This window comes from Rhinoraja longicauda, chromosome 20 (genome assembly GCF_053455715.1).
Source record: "Rhinoraja longicauda isolate Sanriku21f chromosome 20, sRhiLon1.1, whole genome shotgun sequence".
Classification (NCBI taxonomy): domain Eukaryota; kingdom Metazoa; phylum Chordata; class Chondrichthyes; order Rajiformes; family Arhynchobatidae; genus Rhinoraja; species Rhinoraja longicauda.
In genome coordinates, this window is record NC_135972.1 from 16,179,355 (window position 1) to 16,203,312 (window position 23,958).

General features: G+C 39.5%; 1 protein-coding gene across 7 annotated transcripts in view; it reads left to right on the top strand.

Moving 5' to 3' along the window:
* Nucleotides 1-23,958, top strand: part of LOC144603584 (CCR4-NOT transcription complex subunit 4-like) — a 117,163-nt gene that overhangs the window by 25,875 nt on the left and 67,330 nt on the right. For all 7 annotated transcript variants that reach the window (XM_078417004.1, XM_078417009.1, XM_078417007.1 and 4 more), the window contains exons 2-6: nucleotides 16,098-16,336; nucleotides 17,001-17,198; nucleotides 18,051-18,137; nucleotides 19,948-20,049; nucleotides 21,210-21,335. In XM_078417004.1, coding sequence (XP_078273130.1) covers nucleotides 16,163-16,336; nucleotides 17,001-17,198; nucleotides 18,051-18,137; nucleotides 19,948-20,049; nucleotides 21,210-21,335 — 687 coding nt within the window. In that variant the 5' untranslated portion in view covers nucleotides 16,098-16,162. The remainder of the gene's footprint in view (nucleotides 1-16,097; nucleotides 16,337-17,000; nucleotides 17,199-18,050; nucleotides 18,138-19,947; nucleotides 20,050-21,209; nucleotides 21,336-23,958) is intronic.

The following is a 23,958-nucleotide window of genomic DNA, read 5'->3' on the forward strand; positions in this document are numbered from 1 at the left end:
TAGATAGTTCATTTTTGCAAAATTGTTCATTATGCAACCATGTCCTATTTTTCTATTTAACCAATGTTGAAGTCTTAAAATTTCAGTTGTCATTTATCTGCCCTATTTAACATCCTTTTCCAGCTGTGCATTTATCGTTCATTGACCCAGTTCATTTATAAGAATCTAGGCACTGACTATTGTTCAACAGCACTTAATATCTATGCCCAGTTTGAAGTTGTACTTTTGTCGCTACAATTCCATCATTCCAGCAGCTCATTTCTTACATTTAGTTCTAACAGCAGGTTTCCAGTTTAATTGATTTTTCTTAGCTTTTCTGGAACTCTGAAGGAAACTTTTGTATGAATTAAATCAAAATGAGCTGGCAATAATCTGGATAATTCTTAAGAGAATTAACTCTTGTCAGTTAATTTCACTTTTTGATAAAGCCACTCCAGGCATGGCTGACAATTGTTCGTCGTCCCTAACTGCCACCACCTTCAACCATTGCAGTCCTTCTGGGCAAAATGCCCCAGGCTATCAGGTGAAGAGTTCCAAGGTTTAGATCCTAGCACATTGAAGGAGCAGTGATATTTTGAAGTAGATTGGTGTGAGACTTTGAGGCAAACATGCAGAAGATGGCGATATTCCTTTGTGTCCGCTGCATGCATTTAATTTTGTTTATTATTGTCATGTGTACAGAGGTACAGTCTAAAGCTTTTTTGTTCTGTGCTATCTAGTCACCGAAAACACAATACATGGTTAGAATCAAGCTGTTTGGTGTACAGATACAGGATAAAGGGAACAACGTTTAGTGCAAGGTAAAGTCTGATAAAAGATAGTCCAAGGGACTCCAATGAGATAGATGCTAGGTTAGGACCACACACTAATTACTGATCAGATGGTCCAGTTGCCTGGGGACATCCCAAACTTCCTAAGCCTTCTTGGGAAGTAGAGGCGTTGATGTGCATTCTTAGTCATTGGTCTGATATGGCTAGTCCAGGACAAGCTTCTGGTGATATTTACTTCTTACAACTTTAATCTTTCAGCCATCTCCACCTTGGTGCCATCAATGTGTGCCAGAGTACGTGTACCGCTTCGCTTTCTGAAATAGATTACAATCTCCTTTGTCTTGCTATCATTGAGAGAGAGATGTTGTTCTCTTGGCATCAGGTTACAAGGTTCTCCATCTTCCTGCATTACGTCTTGCATTCTCCATGATGATAAAGGTTTTGGGTTTGAACAACCTAGGTGAGTAACTGCATTTGATGGACAACACACTGCAGTGATGGTGTGCCAGTAGTGCACGGAATGAATATTGAGAATGGTTGATGTACCCATCAAAGGTAGACAAAAGGTGTTGGAGTAACTTAGTAGGACAGGCAGCATCTCTGAATGGGTGATGTTTTGGGTCGAGACGTCTGAAGAAGGGTCTTGACCGAAACGTCACCCATTCCTTCTCTCCAGTGATCCTGCCTGTCCTGCTGAGTTACTCCACCATTTTGTGTCTACCTTTGACTTAAACCAGCATCTGCAGATCTTTCCTACAAGTGCATCCATCAAGCTGGCTGCACTGTCTTGAATGGTAAAGAACTTTGTGTTATTGGAGCTGCATCTTTTGTGCCCTTAAGGTGATGGAAGAACTATGTGTAAGGAGATAGGTAATTTGTGGAAACTAAAAAAAGGAGTACATAGGTATATAGAAACAAGGAACTGGATAGTACACAAAAGGACACAGTGCTGGAGTAATTCGGCAGGTCAGGCAGCATCTCTGGAGAGCATTGATAAGTGGGGTCCACCTGAAGAAGGCACTTTGTGTCCTTTTAGTGAATAGATATATAGGCTTTAATACTACAAGATATTTTGGTCAGCTTTTAAAGCCTGTGCTTGAACCCACAGTTCTAGGATGTTGACATCACCATCCAGTTTTTGATGCCACATCCTAACTGTTTTGCATAAAAATAATAGCTAGTTGGGATCTCAATGCTGGTAATACTATAGAAAGTCAAGAATTTGTGGTGAGATGCCTCCTTGTGATGGGAAGATGGTCATTCTTTAATACTTCCAAAGAACATAAGAATAGAAGAGCAGGAGTAGGCCACCTGGTCCCTCAAGCCTGCTCTGCCATTCAGTATGACCATAACTGCTCTACTCTGGCCTCAACTCTTCCATGCCAGTTCCCCATAACCTTCAATTCTCCAATCTTTCATAATTAATTCACTCTGTCCTAAATTCTTCAAAGGAAGTAATCTTCACAGCTTTCTGCAGGTAAGCCATTGCAAGTGTTCATTGCCACGTTGCAGAGCTTGGATGAATATTATTTGGTCTTATTGTTTACATGCATGGACTACCTTATTTTGTAGGAATTACAAATAAATGAGTGCTGTCCATGAACAACAATTTCCATTTCTGACCTAGCGATGAAAGGAATGTCATTGTTAAAGTAGCTTCAGATAACTGAATAAGGCACAGCCCTGAAAACTTATGTGGTAATGTTCTGGGGCAGGGAAGAAATCCCCCAATAGTCATGACCATATCCCTTTGTGTGAAGGTTAAAAAACTGCTGATGCTGGTTAAAATCGAAGGTAGACACAAAATACTGGAGTAACTCAGCGGGTCAGGCAGCATCTCGGGAGAGAAGGAATGGGTGACGTTTCAGTCTGAGGAAGGGTCTCGACCCGAAACGTCACCCGTTCCTTCTCTCCCGAGATGCTACCTGAGATCTTTTGCCTCACTGTGAAAATTCAGCATTTTATCCCATTTGTGGACCAATGCTGTTTGGTATGTCGCCTGATCCTTGCAAAATCTTCTCACTCTGAACACCAGGAACTGCAAATGGGTGTGGGGAGAAAGGGGGTATGGGGAGAAAGCAGGAACGGGGTATTGATTGAGAATGATCAGCCATGATCACATTGAATGGCGGTGCTGGCTCGAGGGGCCGAATGGCCTACTCCTGCACCTATTGTCTATTGTCTAGTTTACAGTCGGGCAGCATTTCTGAAGAATATGGTTGAGTGACGTTTTGGGTTGGAGGGAATGGTTGTTGGCAGATGCCTAGACAAAGGCTAGAGATGCAAGTGCTGAGGAAACACATGTAGCAACTCCGGGTCAGAACATGGTCGGAGAGCTGCAGGAATCACAGTGGGGTAGCAGTGAGAGAGGGTCTTTTAGAACTCCCATCAGAGAAAGGAGAATTTCAAAATAGGCATACCTTGAGGAGATTTCGCAATCGAGCAGTAAAATGTAGGAACAAGGAATAGCAGATGCTGGTTTACAAAAAAGACAGTGTTCTGTTCAGTATGGTTTACTGGAAAGTTCCACTTAGATAGTTACCACTTGGTAACAACATGTCATTTTGCCAATGATTGACGTTTGACTGATAATGAATAGTTGGATTAGATTTGTCATGCTTTGTGGTTGGATCATGATCTGGAATATTTTCCATATGTAGATACAGTGTTGTGACTTTGCTCCATCTCAGCTAAAGGAATGATTAATTTTAATCTTTATTACTACATGTTGCTTGGTTATATCTACATGTTCCATTGTAATATCAAGTGGACTGAAGACTGGCATTTGTGACACAAAAAGCTGGAGTAGCTCAGCGGGACAAGCAGCATCTTTGGAGAGAAGGAATGGGTGATGTTTTGGGTTGAAACCCTTCTTCAGACGCATGTTCCAATTGGTAATTTTGCGAGAAAGTTGTCCTAAAGGTCAATAGTGAAAAATTTCCTATGAGTATATAGCCATTGGATAAGAGTTGTTGACTTTTAGAAATCCAAACCCAGTAGGTTTTTTTGTTTGTTGTTGCTCAAATTGATTGGTTTTCCTGCCTGGAATAATGTGTTTTATAGTCATGGGTCAGTTTTAACATTAAGTGCCACATAAAAGCTTCCCTGCTGCTTGAGTATGCCTTGTGTGCAAATTCAAGCATCCAGAATCCTCTCACAATCCTGTTTATACACTCTGTTTATGATTGCCATGAGCATTCAGGAAGAGACCTGGCTAAAGTAGTTTCACTGGGGATAATTCTCCTAACTCTTGGGCCATCTGTGCCTTGCATTACCAAATTAATCTTTTTTAATGAATTAATTAAAATCGTTGAAACCAATAGCGACGCAGTGGTGCTGGTTTCCGACGGGCATGGTGACGGACGCACCACGCATCTCTGTCCTCCATACAGCTGGCAAGCTCTTCTTTTGTTGCTATATATGCGTCTTCCATCAACGTCTTCAGCATCGTCCTTTTTGGTCGTCCCAGGTTCCGTCTTCCATGGGTGGGTTCCCACAGCACAACCTTGTTTGCTGGTATTTCTGGATGGCGGTGGCAGTGACCAGTGAGCCTCATCCTTCTCAACCTGATCTTCTCGGTCAGAGGTGGAAGATAAACGCAAAAAGCTGGAGTAACTCAATGGGACAGGCAGCATCTCTGGAGAGAAGGAATGGGTGACGTTTCGGGTCGAGACCCTTCAGACTTCTTGACCGGAAACATCACCCATTCTTTCTCTCCAGAGATGCTGTCTGTCCCGCTGAGTTACTACAATATTTTGTGTCTACCGTTGATGGGTGCATCAACCATTCTCAATATTCATTCCCTGCACTACTGGCACTCCATCACTGCAGTGTGTTGTCCATCAAATGCAGTTACTCACCTACGTTGTTCAAACCCAAAACCTTTATCATCATGGAGAATGCAAGACCTAGTGCTGGAAGAAGATGGAGAACTTTGTAACCTGGTGCCAAGACAACAACATCTCTCGCTCAATGATAGCAAGACAAAGGAGATTGTAATCTACTTCAGGAAGCGAAGCGGTACACGTACTCTGGCACACATTGATGGCACCGAGGTGGAGATGGCTGAAAGATATATTGTATTGTAAGTTCTAAGAAGTAAATATCACTAGAAACTTGTCTTGGACTAGCTATTTCAAACCAATGACCAAGAATGCACACCAATGCCTCTAGCTCCTGAGAAGGCTTAGGAAGTTTGGCATGTCCCCAGACAACTGAACCATCTGATCAGTAATTCAGTGAAGTTTCGGGTCGAGACCCTTCTTCACCCATGTCATTGCTATTTATTTCCATGGCTCTAAATTGTTACAAATTATTCACTTCTTAGGTTTTCCCCTAAATTTGGTGTTGGACCCATATAGAAAATGTTGAGTATTCTATCGTTTGTCACACAAACCATGATTGTAAAGGAATTTGCTGTGAAAGTACCAAGCCCCCTTGCTGGCTCGACGTTTTTCTTTTGTCAGGTCCAGTTAAGCTTGTGGTTTATGGAGATGTTAAATATATTGATGAGGTTATCTGATTTTATTCAAGTTCACGGCAAATGGTTGATCTATAGCCAATAATGCATCTTCATCCTCTGACATAGATGAGCATTAAATAGTAAACGGCCATTTGTCCACTCAAAGTTAAATGCTATCAAGATCTTGTCTTGGGTTGCCACGGTTGGATTGATCTGAGATGAGATTGGGGCTAGATGCAGCGGAAAAACTAAAGTTTTTTCATTACCCTAATAGTTTTCAATCTTTTGAGCTATAGTGTTGAATCTTGCCTCCAATAAACCACCTGCAGGAGTGAAGCTGATGTTCAGAAATAAAAGGAAGCTGTTCAAGATGGTTACATACTAAAACCAGTGACAGATGGTGCTGGCACACACTCAGCGGTTGCAATGCTTGTATTGAAGTAAACAAAATGATGGTCTTTACACTTAATATGTGCAAGGCAAATGTCTACAAATTTTGCCCTGCTGTACCACACTGCCATCCAATATTAAAGGTTTATGGAAAGACTCTGGAAAAAGGTGGAGCACCCCCAAACCTTGGGTACTGAAGGCAGGCACGATGCAATTCACCACTGCCTTTAGATGTGCCAGTACAGGTTTTGGTCTTCTGAGGAAAAAGATTATTTGAAGATCAGGATCTCAGTTCTGGCACAAATCTCATTGTCAACCAGGGAGCAGTGATTCCTGTTCTTCTGGGACCTGGATTACCTACTGAAGGTATCTTAAGGCAGTGGATAAATATCACTAATGCTTCCCTGAAAAGTGCTGAGATTAATAGAAGTAAAAGATGAATTAAGAAATATTTTGGCTATCTCAAGTTACATGCAAAACAATACATTGTTGAATGGTATTTGTGTCAGTTGTATCTTCAGAATGGTAATGACATGATTACCTAAGGGAACCACAGATACAAGGAAAACTCTGTTCAAGTAATTGCATGTTCGTGGCAAGACAAATGTGACCCACGCAAGAATCATTCGAGACTAATCTAATTAAACTGGCCCTTGCCTTTATCATACAATCGCTGACGTATTTAGAGGCTTCAATTTGGGACAAAATTAATTGCTATTTGGAAAATTAACTAAAAAGTTGTTATGGATTTGTTAAGTCAAAGTAAACATTGATTTGTCTTTATTTGAAGTAGTTGATCTTCATATCAATTGTAAGCTTTTTAAAGGTGTTTGATCACCATGCTATAGAAATTAGCAAAATGGCATGTCCTGGGATTGAATCCCAGGTGGCAGCAAGGTTTCCAAAGCTGACTGATGGCGTGGCAGCTAAATGTAAGGCTGAATAAAATTGCTTTTCATGCAGCAGAATGTTAAGCCAAAAGTTAGTTATTTTGATTGGCGGAACTTGTCCTTACAATGAAGTTTCTCCAGATTCAAGGTGTACCTGTGAGAACTCGAGGGCATTGACATTGTTTATCTTTCCACTGAATGTGTGAAATGCTCCAGGATAAGTTGGTATTGCTTCCCCATCTTTCTGATATATTAATGACAGCATTCTGCATTCATAAACTCAAATGTGATCACTTTGCTGCCAACTTCTCCACTGCTCTTGCATTTACATTGTCCATCTCTGACACTTCCATTTCTGACTTTATATCTCTTCAGCAGATAGACTGGCTACCAATATTTTTTTTTCCACTGATGAATCCTCATGTTCTGTTGCTTCTGAAGTGTCCTCCTTGCCTAAATGTGGCTTTCCCTCTGCCTTAGTGAGTAAAACTCTCAACTTAATTTCCTCTATTTCCAACACTTTTCCTCTCGCCACTTTTCCCTATTACGCTCCTTCCGTCCCACTGGTCTTTGCTTTGAGATTAATGTAAATGAAGCTGGGAAAAATAATTTATAAACCCCAGGATAAAGTGCGATAGAAATAAGTTGACCTCTGCTTTCTTTAAACACGTGTTAGACCTCTGATGGTAAATAATTATTTTCTGCATATCATACAAGAGGGAAGTAAGGCTTAAATTATTGAAGAGTTGGGTGTCAGGAGATGAACTAAAAAATCACCAGAGATTACCATTATGTGGAGTGACTTGAGAAAGTTGTTTTTTAGCGTGTAGTGAAGAAGATTCATGAATTTGAATAGAGTAAATGAGAAATTGTTCCCAATTACTGAAGGTTTGATTGCTAGAGAAGGTAGATTTTGGGTAGTTTGAAGAGAAATATTTTTATGAGGCAGTTTTTAATGATCTGTGATTGTCAGGAGGAGTTTAGGTAAAAACGCCAAGGGTTATATACAATTTAATATAACTTAGTATAATGTGTTATGATTAATTTAGAGAATGGGATTAATAAGAACTATTTAAAAGCCACCACTGATGCAGTGGGCCAAAGTTCCACCACCATTGCTGTATGATTCTGATACTGACAAGTTTAGCTATGATGTGCCAACTCATTCATAATACACTGCTGTGCAATTCCAGGGTGACGTATATTTGTTCCTAAGATAGACACAAAATGCTGTAGTAACTCAACGGGACGGGCCGCATCCCTGGATAGAAGGAATGGGTGACGTTTCGGGTTAAGACCCTTCGGTCTATCCAGAGATACAGACTGTCCCGCTGAGTTGCTCCAGCATTTTGCGTCTATCTTTGGTGTAAACGAGCATCTGCAGTTCCTTCCTACAAATTTATTTGTTCCTTCAGCCTTGGTTCTTGGTCCTCCAAAATATTCCAAATGGAATTTAAACTGGAGGTGGTGGAGTATGGTTACTACTTTCATTGGTTACTACAAAAAATTCTGTCCTAATATTATTGGTCAGTAGAGGGCGATCTCCGCATGCGTATTGTTTTGCTCAGAATATATGGAATTTTAGAAGATTTAACATCTTTTTAAATTGAGGTATCTGAAAAATTTTAGATAGCAAAATTTCACAGATTTCATTGTAATGTCTATTATTCTTTAAAGATATCGTATCCAAGATGAAATTGTGAGTATTGTTTTGGATTTTTGCAGTGTCCTTGCAAAGTAGCATGGTTCCATAGTGCTTTTTGTTTTGTTTCGTAGCATACTGAGCATTTGTATAATTAAAGCTGGTTGTATCATGTGGTTATTTTCTCTTTATATTGATTGAGTTCTTAGAACCTTTTTTAAGTTAACATTTGATGAAATGAAAATGAAAACACATACACCGAAAACACTTCCTGTTGGCCACTTTCAGTGAAGGAAGATGAAGTGTGGCAACGTATCCGTGATATCACCCAGTGGTCAGACTGCAACAATACAGAGTTTCCATCAAATTAACAAAGGAAATGTGATCTACCAATTCACTTATTAGCATTGTTGCAAATGTGTGATCGAAAATAACAACTGCAGTTGTGGGGTTGTGCACATAGCCTGATGATGTTTACTTTATAGATCATTTCAAGAGTTTATGTGTAGGAAAGATCTGCAGATGTTGGTTTAAATCAAAGATAGACAAAATGCTGGAGTAACTCAGCGGGACAGGCAGTATCTCTGGAGAGAAGGAATGGGTGACGTTTCGGGTCGAGACCCTTCTTTGAACTTTCAAGAGTCAATCAGATTTGAGGACCCTTGGGTTTTGGAGAAAAAGTCAGCAACTATTATAATGTAACATAGAAGCTGTTGTAAGCCCTTCGTGCCTGCTGTGCCGTTCAATACACATGATTGACCTTTTACAACTGCTGTTCTCCATAACTGTTCATTCTCTTAATAGCTGAAAATATATCTGCCTGTCTCCAATATGCTCAACATTTCAAACTTGCCCTTTCTGGGTTGTGATTATATGTGCTCAGTATAGAAATTGCTTCTCGTTCCTTATTCTGGCTGTCCTTGGTTCTTGGCATTACTGATCTCTCGAAAATAATTTGCACAGCTGAGTGAAATCACCTGCATATATCTAAAAGCATAAGAATGTAGATGAGATCTGTTCCATCTTTCCTGAAGCCTCGTTCGTCTTCTCGGGAAACAATCTGGTGAATCTTTTCTGAACTAACTATGTGTATATTTTTTCTTGGCGAAGAATTCCAGATATGATTGCACCACAGCTCAATATTATTTTACTTAAATCCACTTTTAATGAAAGCCAAGATATTGCTTATCTTCCTAACTGCCTGCTGAGCCTGCATGCTAATTTGTGTACAAAAGCTCTGCACCGCTGGAGTACCAATAACATCACGTCTTTGGCCATTATTTATCAAGATGCTTTGGCTTTCTATTTTTTCAACCAAAGTGAACTACATCTCAATTTTCTACACTTAAAGGCGCCTTAATCCCTCCGATTCACATTGCTTTATATCCTCCTGAAGCCCGGAATGCCACTTTGAGAACTACTGTGCCCTCCATAACGTTTGGGACAAAGACCTACCATTTATTTATTTGCCTCTGTACTCCACAATTTGAGATTTGTAATAGAAGAAATCACATATGGTTAAGGTGCACATTGTCAGATTTTATTAAAGGGTATTTTTATACATTTTGGTTTCAGCATGTAGAACTTGCAGCTGTGTTTATACATAGTACCCCCATTTCAGGGCACCAGAATGTTTGGAACACATGGCTTCACAGGCGTTTGTAATTGCTCAGTGTGTTTAAATGCCTCCTTAATGCAGATACAAGAGAGCTCTCAGCACCTATCTTTCCATCACCTTTGGAAACTTTTATTGTTATTTATCAGCATGAGGACCAAAGTTGTGCTAATGGAAGTCAAAGAAGCTATTATGAGACTGAGAGCAAGAATAAAACTGTTAGAGACATAGCCAAACCTTATGCTTACCAAAATCAACTGTTTGGAACGTCATTAAGAGGAAAGAGAGCACTGGTGAGCTTATTAATCGCAAAGGGACTGGCAGGCCAAGGAAGACCTCCACAGCTGATGACCGAAGAATTCTCTCTATAATAAAGAAAAATCCCCAAACACCTGTCCGACAGATCAGAAACACTCTTCCAGGAGTCGGGTGTGGATTTGTCAATGACCACTGTCCACAGAAGACTTAATGAACAGAAATACAGAGGCTACATTGCAAGATGCAAACCACTGGTTAGCCGCAAAAATGGGATGGCCAGGTTACAGTTTACAGTTTGCCAAGAAGTACTTAAAAGAGCAACCACAGTTCTGGAAAAAGGTCTTGTGGACAGATGAGACGAAGATTAACTTGCCATCAGAGGGGCGGCACGGTAGCGCAGCGGTAGAGTTGCTGCTTTACAGCGAATGCAGCGCCGGAGACTCAGGTTCGATCCTGACTACGGGTGCTGCACTGTAAGGAGTTTGTACGTTCTCCCCGTGACCTGCGTGGGTTTTCTCCGAGATCTTCGGTTTCCTCCAACACTCCAAAGACGTACAGGTATGTAGGTTAATTGTCTGGGTAAATGTAAAAATTGTCCCTAGTGGGTGTAGGATAGTGTTAATGTACGGGGATCGCTGGGCGGCACGGACTTGGAGGGCCGAAATGGCCTGTTTCCGGCTATATATATATGATATGATATGGCAAGAGCAAAGTATGGAGGGGAGAAGGAACTGCCCAAGATCCAAAGCATACCACCTAATTTGTGAAACACGGTGGTGGAGTGTTATGGCCTGGGCATGTATGGCTACTGAAGGTACTGGCTCACTTATCGTCATTGATGATACAACTGCTGATGGTCGTAGCCTAATGAATTCTGAAGTGTATAGACACATCCTATCTGCTCAAGTTCAAACAAATATCTCAAAACCTATTGGCCGGCGGTTCATTCTGCAGCAAGACAATGATAGACTGCGAAAGATGTTTTCATCACCATGTCTATGTGTGATCATAATTTCAGCGAGCTATGTACTTTGACTCTTAAACCCCTCTGCTCTACCATGTTCCCCAGGGCCATATCATTCATTACGAAGATACTGCCAGGTTTTTACTTCCAAAAATGAAAAACCTCAATGTATCCGAACTACTGAAACTGTTTCTTGGCCTATTTGCCCAGTTGTTTGTCCTGCTGTAATTTTTGATAAACATCTTTGCTATCTATGATACCACCTATTTTAATATGTGCAAACTTGCTAATCATGCCTTGCACATTCTTAGCCATATTGAGAGATGCAATGGGCTCCGTACAGATCCCTGAGGCACACCACCAGTCACATGGTGACCGATTATGACTGATTACATGTAGCATCTGAATAAGTGCAAGTTGAAACATTTCATTTGGTATGTTAGTTTAAAAAAATGCTCTGATCTATTCTTTGAAATTGCATCAGTGACGAGTTTAGCTAAGTATGTCTAATTGGCAGTCATTGCTGTGCTGTATGAAACATGCTGATCTGTTTCTACATCTTTGTATTGAACCAAATTTTCCAAGATGATAGCACTGACAGACTTCAAGATTATACACAGCTGTCCAGTAAAAAATGAAAGTAAGAAAGGATGAATTTGGATTTTTAATAGCCCTTCAGCATATTTCTGTTCTAAACCACAAGTTGAAGGAATGAAAAGGAATTGCAGTAATTCGTGTGGGTGAATGAAATTGATGAGACATTTGGTCAATAATACAAGCACCAATGTGGAAACCTTCAGGGATTAAGTCCAGCACACATGATGAACAACTGCCTGAAGACAAATTCCAGAATTAGTAATCAGAATTCAATTAATTAAGGAGGGAATAAGGAAGTTGCAGTGATAAGTTATTTTGTATTTTTTCTCTTTGCAGTGGACAAGAGTACAAAAATTAAGAATTAGGATGGTAAAAAGAAATTGCCTACCATGGGAATATTTGAGACAAACTGAAGGCAGACAAATCCTGTGAATGTAACTGTCTGTAATCCAGGGTTTTAAAAGAAATAAATGGCACAATCTATGTTAGTGATTTTGGTTGTGTTAGATTGATGGAAGATTCCAGCACAATGGTTGAAAAAATGAGAGAAAGGGAGGGAAAAACAGTTAATTGATTTTTAAATATGTCATTGAGAGAGACTTGGGTTCGTGTATCAAGAAACTAGAATGAGGCACATCGTAAACCATCATGAGGCACATTTTCAGTTTCACCACATCTTCATTTCACCTTGTGTGCTTTTTTTCTGCTGGCCTCGGTACAGAGATGAGCTGTTACTCTGTAGTGACACTGGGAAGCTTTTGCTGCTTTGGACGTTGGCTGCCTTAAATTTTCAAGTTGTTTTTCTTTGACTCTCTTGAGTAATCCAGTATCTTGGTTGCTTTTAATCAAGGCTGCTGCCTTGGGATTAGCTTCAAAGGTTGTTGTGACAGACTCGTAGCATATTTCATGCTCTTTTGCTCTTTTTTGAAATAACCTCCTGGTTATTCTGCTTGTAATTACTGAGTTTCCTCTTGCCTTGCTCCCTGAGCATAAGTGCACATCAGTTTAAACAAGTTTTGGATTGTAGACCAGCTGTGGCACCCGGGTTACAACATTTGGCTGTCTAGCAGTTGAGTATTTGCAGGCCTTCCTTTCCGCAATTTTGGCAGGCAATCACTTTTGAGAAATAGCTTCATGTCCAAGTTTTCTATATGTTAGACACTCTGGGTTGAATCAGAGCATGTTCCCAATGTGCGACTGACTTTAAATGAACATGAATGGGCTTCCACATTTGCATTGAGTGACTGTCATTACCACAGTTAGTTAAGACTAGCATCTCTCCCCTACCATGCGAGTAAAGCTCTTTCAAGGACTGTCAAAGCACTGGGAGATTGGTCTCTCCCATGCTAACAAGTCTTTTGCTGCATAATATTTTACATACATTAAGAAAGGTGCTTTATTAGGAGCTGAAAGATTCCTTTGAAATCATACAAAATGAGGGTCATTATTAAAGTGAAGGATGTGAAGTGTTATCCAAATTGGCTACTCCACGAGGAGATGTGGTTAAGCAGTGAAAGTTGGTTTAGTATTTTGACCAATAATGGCTTTTTGTACATACTTTATTGTTCATCTCAATTTTTTTTTTATGAGCATGGATTCATTTTGGTTTAACACTTCAACTTTAGTGTGACCGCGCCCACAAGAAAAATAAGGTCACAGGTTTTCTGTTATTAGTCGAGAGTAATGCAAGAATGGCTTGTGATGGGTGTAATGATTTTAAGAAAATAAAGCTTCTTCAATTCAAATCATTCTGGCAATTAAAAACTTAGACTGGTGATGAAGTATCTGCAGTTTTGGTTTTCCTTGTTTTAATAGTTAGTGTGAAATAATTTTTAAGAGTGTCATGTATACTGACTGAGTGACACGCTTTGTTGGTATTGGCATGCTGTCCGACCTGCTTCCTATTGCAAAGCTGAGACCAACCACAGTTTGTTGATGTAAAGAATTAAGTTGTTTTGTAGCTTTGAATAAGAAACGATGACTCACAGAAGTGTGACCTGGAATTTGCTTACATCAGTGGAAATGGTCTATTTTCTGTACCACCTCTGCAAGCATAAATAAAAATATCATACTCCAGAAAAGGCAAGGACCCTGCATTACAGCACAGTTCCTGGTCCTGTTGGAGGAAATGAAAAGAAATAGCTGTGGCTAGGGTTCACTTATTCTACTAACTGCTTAGAAATGTATGATGCAATCTGCACCTTGGGCCTCGACGCAATGGCCAAGAGAAATGGAGAAATCATTGTAATGACACCCAGGCAAAAAAGTATTTTGGGTGACAAATGTAAACCATAACACCTAAAGTAAAAGCCTTGATGTTTCCTTATTCAAAATTGGCTAAAACACACTGTTTTTTGTGTATACTACTTAATTAATTTGTTTGGTCGCAATTACTTCATGGCGAATGATTGGAACATGGAATGGTTTTGGTATATGGCCTCTAATTGTTATGACATTTGAATCTACATGCTTGAATCAATTTTAAATTAACCCAGAAGGAGGACTTTTCAGCTGTACTTGAGATTGGACAAAAGCTTGCTTTACCCTCTGTCATTATTGCTTAGTTTCGATGGCAAATAGGTGGATGCCTTTTTTTCCTTAACCTTAAATTTCAAGTAGGCCGGGACAATTATAACAGCTTTAGATCACCATTTTAATTGGATAGCAGTATAATTGGGTCACCTGAGAGAAATCTGACAGTAAGTTATTAACTCCATAGCGTTGGAGTTTTATTTCCCAAGCTGAAGCTGAAGATAAAGGTGAGTGGTGAGAATTTAGAAAATGGTACCTGATGTGGAAGTCCGGCCTTCTGTCACCTATCGCAGAAAGACTTACTTTTTGGCAAAAGTAACACACATAATGACTTCTATCCATAGACGAGAGCTCTACTCAGACTGCTATTCATAGACTACAGGTCTCCTTTCAATACTATTATTCCATCCAAGCTCATCCCCAAACCCGTGTAACGTGAGTCAGCACCTCGCCTCTGCAACTGGATCTTCGACTTCCAGACCAACTGTCCACACTCAGTGAGAATAGATGACAAATCATCCTCGACAATAATCCTCAACACTTGTGCCCTGCAAGAATGCATTCTCAACCCCCTTTGTTATTTCTCATACACCCATGACTGTACAGCCAGATACAAAAGCAATTCATTTTACAAATTCGCAAATAACACCATCATAGTGGGACGGGTATCAAATAATGATGAGACGGAGTACAGGAAGGAGATTTAAAAACCCCATAACCTGGTGCCCAGACAATGACCTTTCCCTCGATGTCAGCAAGATAAAGGAGGTTGTGATCGACTTCAGGAAGCGAAGCGCTATACATATCCCAGTATATATTGATGGCGCTGAAGTAGCGGTGGTTGAAAGTTTCAAGTTCCTTTGAGTAAATATCACCAGCAACTTGTCCTATTGGCCACATTCAAACAATGGCCAATGCCGCTACTTCCTTAGAACATTTAGGAAGTTTGGCATGTGCCAAACAACTCTTATCGACTTCTACAGAAATGTCATAAAAAGTATTTTATCAGGGCGCATCACAGCATGGGAACAGCTCTATCCAAGACCGCAAGAAACTGCCGAAAATTGTGGCCGCAGCTAAGACCATCAAGCAAACCAACCTCTCTTCCATTCACTCCATCTACACTTCACATTGCCTTGGCAAGGTCACCAGCATAATAAAGGATAATCAAAAGTCTCACCCTGGTCACTCTTCACCCCTCCTACCAGGCAAGAGGTACTGAAGTGTGAAAACGCTTACCTCCAGATTCGGGGACTATTTCTTCCCAGCTGTCATCTGGTGACTGAACCATCCTATCACCAACTAGAGAATGGTGCTGACTTACCTTCTACCTCATTGGAGACTCCCATGTCTCCTCATTGGAGACTCCCATCTTTACTTGGACTTTTCTGGACTTTATCTTGCACTAAACATTATTCCCTTTATCCTATATCTGTACACTGGACAATTTGATTGTAATCATGTATAGTCTTTCCGCTATCTGGATAGCATGGAACAAAAAAACCTTTCCCTGTGAATTGCTTGTGTTATGTGCAGATAGTTTTGCTATAATGTGTGTTTTCACAACACCAATAGGATATGATGCAAGGATGAATTAGGGAATGTTATTTGCATTACACTGGCTGAATTGGTTTTCACTTTGTTTCATTTGGAAGCTGGAGAACAACTTAAAAGTTTAAAAATTAACGAGCAATGAAAGCTATGTTGGGGAAAATGTCCAAGGAATAAATCCTGTTTCCATATAACCTTGCAGTAATCAGTCTCTCAATTTCACCTGACGTGTTTATTGAAATTGACAAGCAAAGACTTCTATTGGCAACTTGTGCAATGTTGAACAATTTAAAATGTATTAAATAATTTAAAATTTAATCTTTAGTATTTTCAGCTTGCAGCAATAAATGCTATGAATGTTATTTTTCAGAGTAATTGTGAAAACATGCTCCCAAACACTGACTATTTTTTTCTGCAATTATTTAGCCTTGAAACACTCAGATTTGCGCAGTTTCATTGGTGAGAAGTTGAATATCCCGTGCATACTGGAGATGTCTCGCAGCCCTGACACAAAGGAGGACCCTGTCGAATGCCCCCTCTGCATGGAGCCTCTTGAAATTGATGACATCAACTTCTTCCCTTGCACCTGTGGCTACCAGATCTGTCGTTTCTGTTGGCACCGTATACGCACAGATGAGAATGGCCTCTGTCCAGCCTGCAGAAAAGTAAGCTTGTTTGCTAGAAGCCACTCGCCAACCACAGCAATTTGAGATTCTGATTGTGCTAATATGGTCATCCCCTCATAACATTTATAAAAATAGAACTTTTGCCTTTACACGTTGAACTTATTATGCACAAAGTAGCTTGGCAAAAGCTGAGAAATTGAAAGCCCATCGTTGAGATAACGACTGTAGTTAAATCAAAGGTAGCCCTGGGATTGCTGGAGAAATACATACTAATGTAGTTTATGATTCACTGGATACCATAGGAGTATCGTCTTTGTGGTTATTTTGGGCTAGTAACTCGGATAACTAATAAAGGGAACCTTGCCAAATCCCAAGAATGAAGAGGGGTGAAAAGATGTTCCTCCAGTGCCTGAAAACCACCTCTTGAATAATCCCTTTGATATGTGATTGAATCTGATATTTCTGAAAGAACCCACGTGTAATTAAATTATTGAATATTTTGAATTCCAAATGCTTGAAGAGATAATTGACTATTAAGGCTTCCCGTGAGATGCTTCTCTGCACAATGTGTTTGGATGAATAAATCTTTGCCAAATGTTTTGCTCTGGGTACAAAATGGCTCATTGAGCAATGGGTTTGTATCTTTCCTTTCTAATCATGTGGACTGTATTTATGTCTCTTTCTGTTCTCCCCACCCCCCCAGCCCTACCCTGAAGATCCTGCTGTCTACAAACCACTCTCCCAAGAGGAGCTACAAAGGATAAAAAATGAGAAGAAACAGAAACAGAATGAACGGAAACAAAAAATCTCAGAGAACCGCAAGCATTTGGCTAGTGTGCGCGTTGTACAGAAGAATCTAGTTTTTGTGGTTGGTCTATCACAAAGGCTAGCAGATCCAGAGGTAAGCCAAAGTTATTTTGCATTTTATGTCTTGGTTTTCACAATCTCTGAATTTTCTAAAATACGTAATATTTGAGAAAGTACTTTTCAAATTCATTTTTTGAGTGAGGGAAACTGACCAGCTAATTTGCCCAAAAAGGAATCGTCAAACCATATGATTTTACTGTTGTCCAGTTCAGATGGTGACTTAAGGATAAATGTGATGAAACCACAGCATATTACACATGGCGGGGCTGATGTACAGTAGGGCAATAATAGTCGGGTTTAATTTAACTGCAAAAATTGTATTGTGTCAAATTAATGCCAATGATGTCTTTACAATAGCTTTTTGATTATCATCTTTAACATTTACTTTCAGCCGATTGTTTATTTTAACCATCTTTCGACAGCTTTTCAATTTGGTCTAAGTATTTGTTTTCAGGTCCTTGCAATCACCAAAATATACATCAAACCTGTCCACATGTTGGTCTCTGCATATTAAAATTGTTACTGTGCAAAAAATTGTGAACAAAAAAAATTAATATGCAATTTGGGACAGTTGCATTGAGCCAATGTTCACCCATGGGACCATCATACCAATTTCGTTTTGTATTTATTGTGAGCTGGATAATTTTGAATAATATCCTCCAAACCATGTATTTTAGCAGCTCAGCATATGATGAAGCTTATACCAAATGGTTTTTATGTTGGCTGACTAAAGAAACTGCAGATAATTCCGTGTCAGTGGCCCATCTTAGTGTTTGTTGAACATTATTGCTCAGACAATTGGTTTTGTACTCTTGTTGTTTAAACTTTTACATAAATCTGAGATTTTGAATTGAATCCGGAGCTAAAAATGTCCTTTTTTTATCAGGTTTTAAAAAGGCCAGAATATTTTGGGAAGTTTGGTAAAATACATAAAGTTGTCATCAACAACAGTACATCATATGCAGGTTCACAGGTAAGGTTACACAAGCTAATAGCTCATTTATCTGTTGATTTTGCCCTATATTTACTTCCTTTGGTATTTAGTACAGTCTGCCAGAATATGGCTGATAGATTTGCTGTACTCTGAGCCTACTTTGTTTTTTCATCCAGGTGTAATATCTCACTTTGAATAAAATACATCAATCTACTCTATGTGGCAAATGTCAGAGCGCCAATGTATTAGAAACTTTGGGAAACATGTAACTTAAAAATATTACATTATTCATGCGATGAAAAAATAATACTGGGTATTTTGAAGACAGACGAGACTGCACATGATGAAATCTAGAGCAAACAACAAACTGCAGGAGGAATTCAGCAGGCCAGGCAGTATTGTGGAGGTCAAGGAATAGTTGATATTTTGAATCAACACCCTCCAACAGGACTAATCCAAAACATTGACCATTCCTGGGCTTCCACAGATGCTGCTTGACCTGCTGGGTAATCTTAAGTTAAGCAGTACATGTGAATAGAGGAGTTACTGTTTCATGTCAATGACCTGTAGTTTAGTTTAATTTGGAGATATAGTGCGGGAAACAGGCCCTTCGACCCACCAAGTCCACACTGACCCGTAATCCCCGCACATTAACACTATCCAAAACGCACTAGGGACAATAAACAATTATACCAAAACCACGTAACTTACAAACTTGTACGTCTTTGGAACATGGGAGGAAACCAGAGCTCCCGAAGAAAATCCACGCAGGTCATGGGGAGAACGTTCAAACTCCGTACAGACAGCACCTGGAGTCAGGATTGGACCCGGGTCTCTGGCACTGTAAGTCAGCAACTCTATTGCTGCGCTACCGTGTAGTCAGAATATTTCCAAATATGTGAAACATTAACCCATTTTCTTTTTTGGCGAATGCTGCCTCACCATAAATTACTCTCATCTGTTTTTGTTTCCTATTTCGAGCGTTTGCAGTTGTTTTGCTTTGTAATCTCATTCATGAGGTCTTACTGAATATGATTAATATGCATCATCTGAATTCTGGCAAATGGACAGAATTTTCTGGAATATCAGAGGAGTGTTGCTATCCTTGGAGTTCAAAATGTTGAAAGAAGGTGTGATGGAAAATCATGAATGGTTCAGAGTCAGTAAATGCAAAAAACTGTTTCCTTTGGCAGAAGAATCATTAACGGAAAGGCATAAATTGAATGTGTGTGGCAGAAAAAAACACACCTACCGTGAAGCATTTTCTACAACAACTTACCTGTAGTGCACTTATTGATAATATTGTGGAGACAAGTTCATGAGCAGCACAATGGAGTTCTGAATGAATACTTTGATGGAAAATAGTTATTTAAAAAGAAACCTCAAGGAGCTGGCTTGTGGGATTAATGGATTGTGATAAAATGGCAACTATTGGGAGGATACTATTTGACCCCATGATCATGTTGGTGTCCACAAGGGCAGTGGAGCTAATCCACCTGCCCTGCACTTTGCCTGCAGCTCTGTCATTTTTATTGCTTTCTGCCTTTTGACCCCATCCTTTATTATGATATTTAAATCTGTAGCTCATTCGTATTAATTGCATTTTGTGGATTTGCACATACTGGCTTTGGAGCTCTCCAAGATTCTCCCTTTACTTCTTGGTTCTCTTCCAGTTAATACTGTATTAGTGTTGTATTCAAGTGCCAAAGAGCCAGCGCAGGAACAATCTGGCAACTCCATCGGTATTATATCATATGCTCTAATTATAGTTGCCTTGCGTGATTGTGAATGTTTAAAAGCAGGATTTTTTTTTTTAACCTTGTTGCTAATTAAATTGTGTTTCTTTAAGGGTCCCAGTGCTAGTGCTTATGTAACCTACATACGGTCTGAAGACGCACTAAGAGCAATACAGTGTGTAAACAATGTGGTGGTGGATGGCAGGACACTTAAGGTAAGGAATTGCTTTATGGCCTACTGCTTTGAACATTAATGCATGTTATGTTTTCAGATCTGCAAAGGTACTTGTATAACTGCAGTGCAAACAACCCAACACAAGATGAAGTATCAAATTGTGAAATAAATAAGCAAAAATGCAGTTGCTGTGATAAAGACCATATGGTAAAGAGGAGCAGAATGATTTCCCATAAAGATTTATGTACCCACATCTTTGCCAAAGCACAATTGTTTGCTTTGAGTTTTGAGCACTATTTCAGTATCCTGTGGTGCTCACAAAAGATAAATTGCCAGTTGTATTGCTGGCTATTGAAATAATGTCCAGAATATTACTTACAACGCACTGTAAATTGACATGCTGATAAAATTTACCCATGTAACAGTCATAAGACTCTGAAAGTTTCTGTAGAGTATCATGGACTTTGCAATAGATGCCACCTTTCTCCAAGGCCCTGCAACTTCAGGTATTTATCTAATTCATTTTTGAAAATTCTATGTAGATCATATGCATAAACTGTTAATATGTTAAAAGATTGATTCTCCTAACATCTGTTTGAGATGTTAGAAGCTGTTAGTCTTACTTTTAGTTTAAGTGAAAGAAGAACTGCCCTGTCGAAGTATCCTTTCAAATTGTTTTGAATCATTTGAATTTGGTATTTGCGTGTTTAAATAAAGATTTTGCATCAAAACCGAAATCTGTGGTGGATATGGCTCTTGTTCTGCGCCAGAAAACGTCTTCCTAAAAATATAGGTATTGCTGAAATGAAACAGCCAAGTCTCATCCCAAAACGTCATCCATTCCTTCTCTCCAGAGATGCTGCCTGTCCCACTGAGTTACACCAGCTTTTAGTGTCTACCTTCGGCCAAGTCACTGGTCAGTTTGTTTGACCTGTGCCCAATGGGGGAATAGTGTTATGATGATCAACTCACTTCCGTAGAATGAGCATGCATTTCTTGGCAAGCACTGAACCTCGAAGCAGCTGGATAACTGAAAACTATTAACCCTTTACCAAACAAATACCAGTAATGTAAACCTGTATCTTTTTTTAATTGTGCTGACAATTGATGGATCTTAATCATGTAAGAATTGCAGCTGGGTAAGAATGATTAATTGTTGATGCGTCTACAATGACTGACTTCATTTTTCTTTCTCCCAAGGCATCTTTAGGCACAACAAAATATTGCAGTTATTTCCTAAAGAATATGCAATGTCCTAAACCAGACTGTATGTACTTGCATGAGCTAGGGGATGAAGCAGCCAGCTTTACGAAAGAAGAGATGCAGGTAGGTTCACCATCTTAAAGAAAATGGGTGATGTTCTCATGAAGTCCAGTAAAAATCAGAAACATTCAAGTGATGAAAGTCTGAAATGGTGGGGATATACACAGCAGATCAGGCAGCACTTGTGGGAAGGGGAGAGAGAAACTATCACAATTTCAGATTCTGAGCATTTCCAGCCATGTTTTTATTTCTTCAGGACAAGTATTTGTCTGACAAGGTCCCTGTTTTGAAATTTTAAACAAGATATTGGATTTCTGTCAGTATCTTAGTTTACTGTAGGAAAAACATTTAAACTTTTATCCATATGTAAAATTCAACTTGAACAATGTGAGGCGTAGAATTATATGCTGTTCTGTAGATCATAAAGTATCAGTGACCTATCTAAGAAAAGGCTAAGATTACTCGCCCAGCAAAATCAGTTACATCTGAATTTCGCAATCCTTTATTTCCTTTGAAATTTGTCTTTCTGCAATAATATAATCCTTCATCAATTAAATAACGACACATCTTTCAAAACTAGATGGTGAACTGTTTCCTCAATACAAAAATAAGTTTATTGGTTTCAAATAACTCATTTTTACATTGTTTGAGATTTATTCTGGTAAAACAAAGAAAGACCCTGGTGTCTATTAATAATAAATTGTAGTTTATCAATTTTGGTTCAGAATTGCTTTCAGGTTTGAATGTGAAGTGTAAGCAATACGTCAAACCTGTTCATGAGAATTATGATTATATTGTCCTCTGATGGGTAATTTAGACCAGAGTGCCCTCAAGTGGACACCTGTATTTCTTTTCATCAGTCTTCTGTGTGTCGATTTTAAAAAAAAGCACAAGGCATGCATATTCAGATTATCTTGTTTAGCTGTTGTTTTAGGGTGTTTATTTAAGAATTCGAGAACATTTGAATTAATATCAGCTGTTGCAGATTAATATGCTTTCTTGATTTGAGATGTGAATCAAAATCCCTTCAGTGCATGTTGGAACTAGCTGATTATTTTCCTTGATTGATGTGTGTGTCTGATTTACAAACTGTCTTAAATTTTCACTTCAAGTGGATGAGCTTCTTTCAACACCAGATAGTACAGCACATTAACAGTTCCTTTGGTCCACAATATGTGCGCTGAACATGATGGCAATTTAACTTAATCTCCCTGTGGGCTTGATCCATATCCCTCGATTCCCTGTTTATCCATGTGCTTATCTAAAAGCCTCTTAAATACGGAGTATCTGCTTCCACGACCATAAGACGTAGGTGCAGAATTAGGGCATTTGGCCCATCGAGCCTACCCTGCCATTCCATCATGGCTGATCTATTTTCTTCCCCTCAACCACATGCTCCCAGTAAACTTTGACACCCTTGCACATCAAAAAAACTATCAATCTTTGATTTAATAATACCCAATGTCTTGGGCTTCACAGCTGCCGTAGCAATGATTTCCACATTTGTACCACCCTCTAGCTAAATAAATTCTTCCTCATCTTCATTTTGAATGTACATCCTTTTAGTCTGAGGCTCTGCCCTCTAGTTCTAGACTCTACCATTACTGGAAGCATCTTCCCATGTCCATTCTATTTAGGCCTTGCATTATTTGGTAGGTTTCAATGACATTCCCCTCATCCTTCTAAACCTTCAGAGAGTACATGTGAGAGTACATGTCCAGAGCCATCAAATGTTCCACATGTTAACTCTGGGATCATTCTTGTAAACCTCCTCTGGGCCCTCTCCAACACCAGCACTTCCTTCTTCACATGTGGGTCCCAAAACTGCTCACTATAGGACATATGTAGCCTCACCAGCTTCTTGTAATGCCTCATATTGCTTTTATATTCTAATACCCTCAAAGTGAATATTAACACTGCATTTACCTTTCTTACCACTGTTTACACCTTTTTGGGAATCCTGCACCAGCATTCCCCAGTCCCTTTCACCTCTAATTTCTGAATCCTCTCCCCATTTAGAAAATAATGAACTGCCTTTATTCCTTCTACCAAAGTGCATAACCATACAATTTGCTATGCGATCATCCATTTGCTGTGCGATCATTAACATATAATGTGAAAAGTAGTGAATCCAACATCAACCCCTGTGGATCACTGCTGGTCACCAGCAACTAACCAGAAAAAAAATCCCTTTATTCCCACTCTTTCCTTCTGCTAGTCAGCAGATGCATGCTAGTATCTCGTGGTCGCCTCTGGTGTGGCACATTATCAAATCCCTGGCAGCATATTCCAGGCACCCACAACTGTTTAAATGTTGTCCCTCCCCCTTAAAGCTATGCCCTCCAGCCTTTGACATTTCCACCCCGGACAAAAATGATTTTCACTATTTGCCCTATGTGTGCCTCAAATAATTTTATGCTCCATATGCTAAAGATGATTCCCCAATCATTCAATGTACCTTGGTGCCGTCCTTATCCACTTCATCTGTACTTTTTAAGTTACTGTAACACCATTCTGCACTGTTTATTTTTACTTTTGGGCTACCTGATGTTATTGGGTCTGGTATAATTTTCTGGGACAGCATGCCCCACACAAAACCAAAGATTTTCACTATCTTGGTACGAGTGCCTATAATAGAAAATACTGATACTAAACGTGAAGGCCACATTTGTAGTCTCAATCAGTG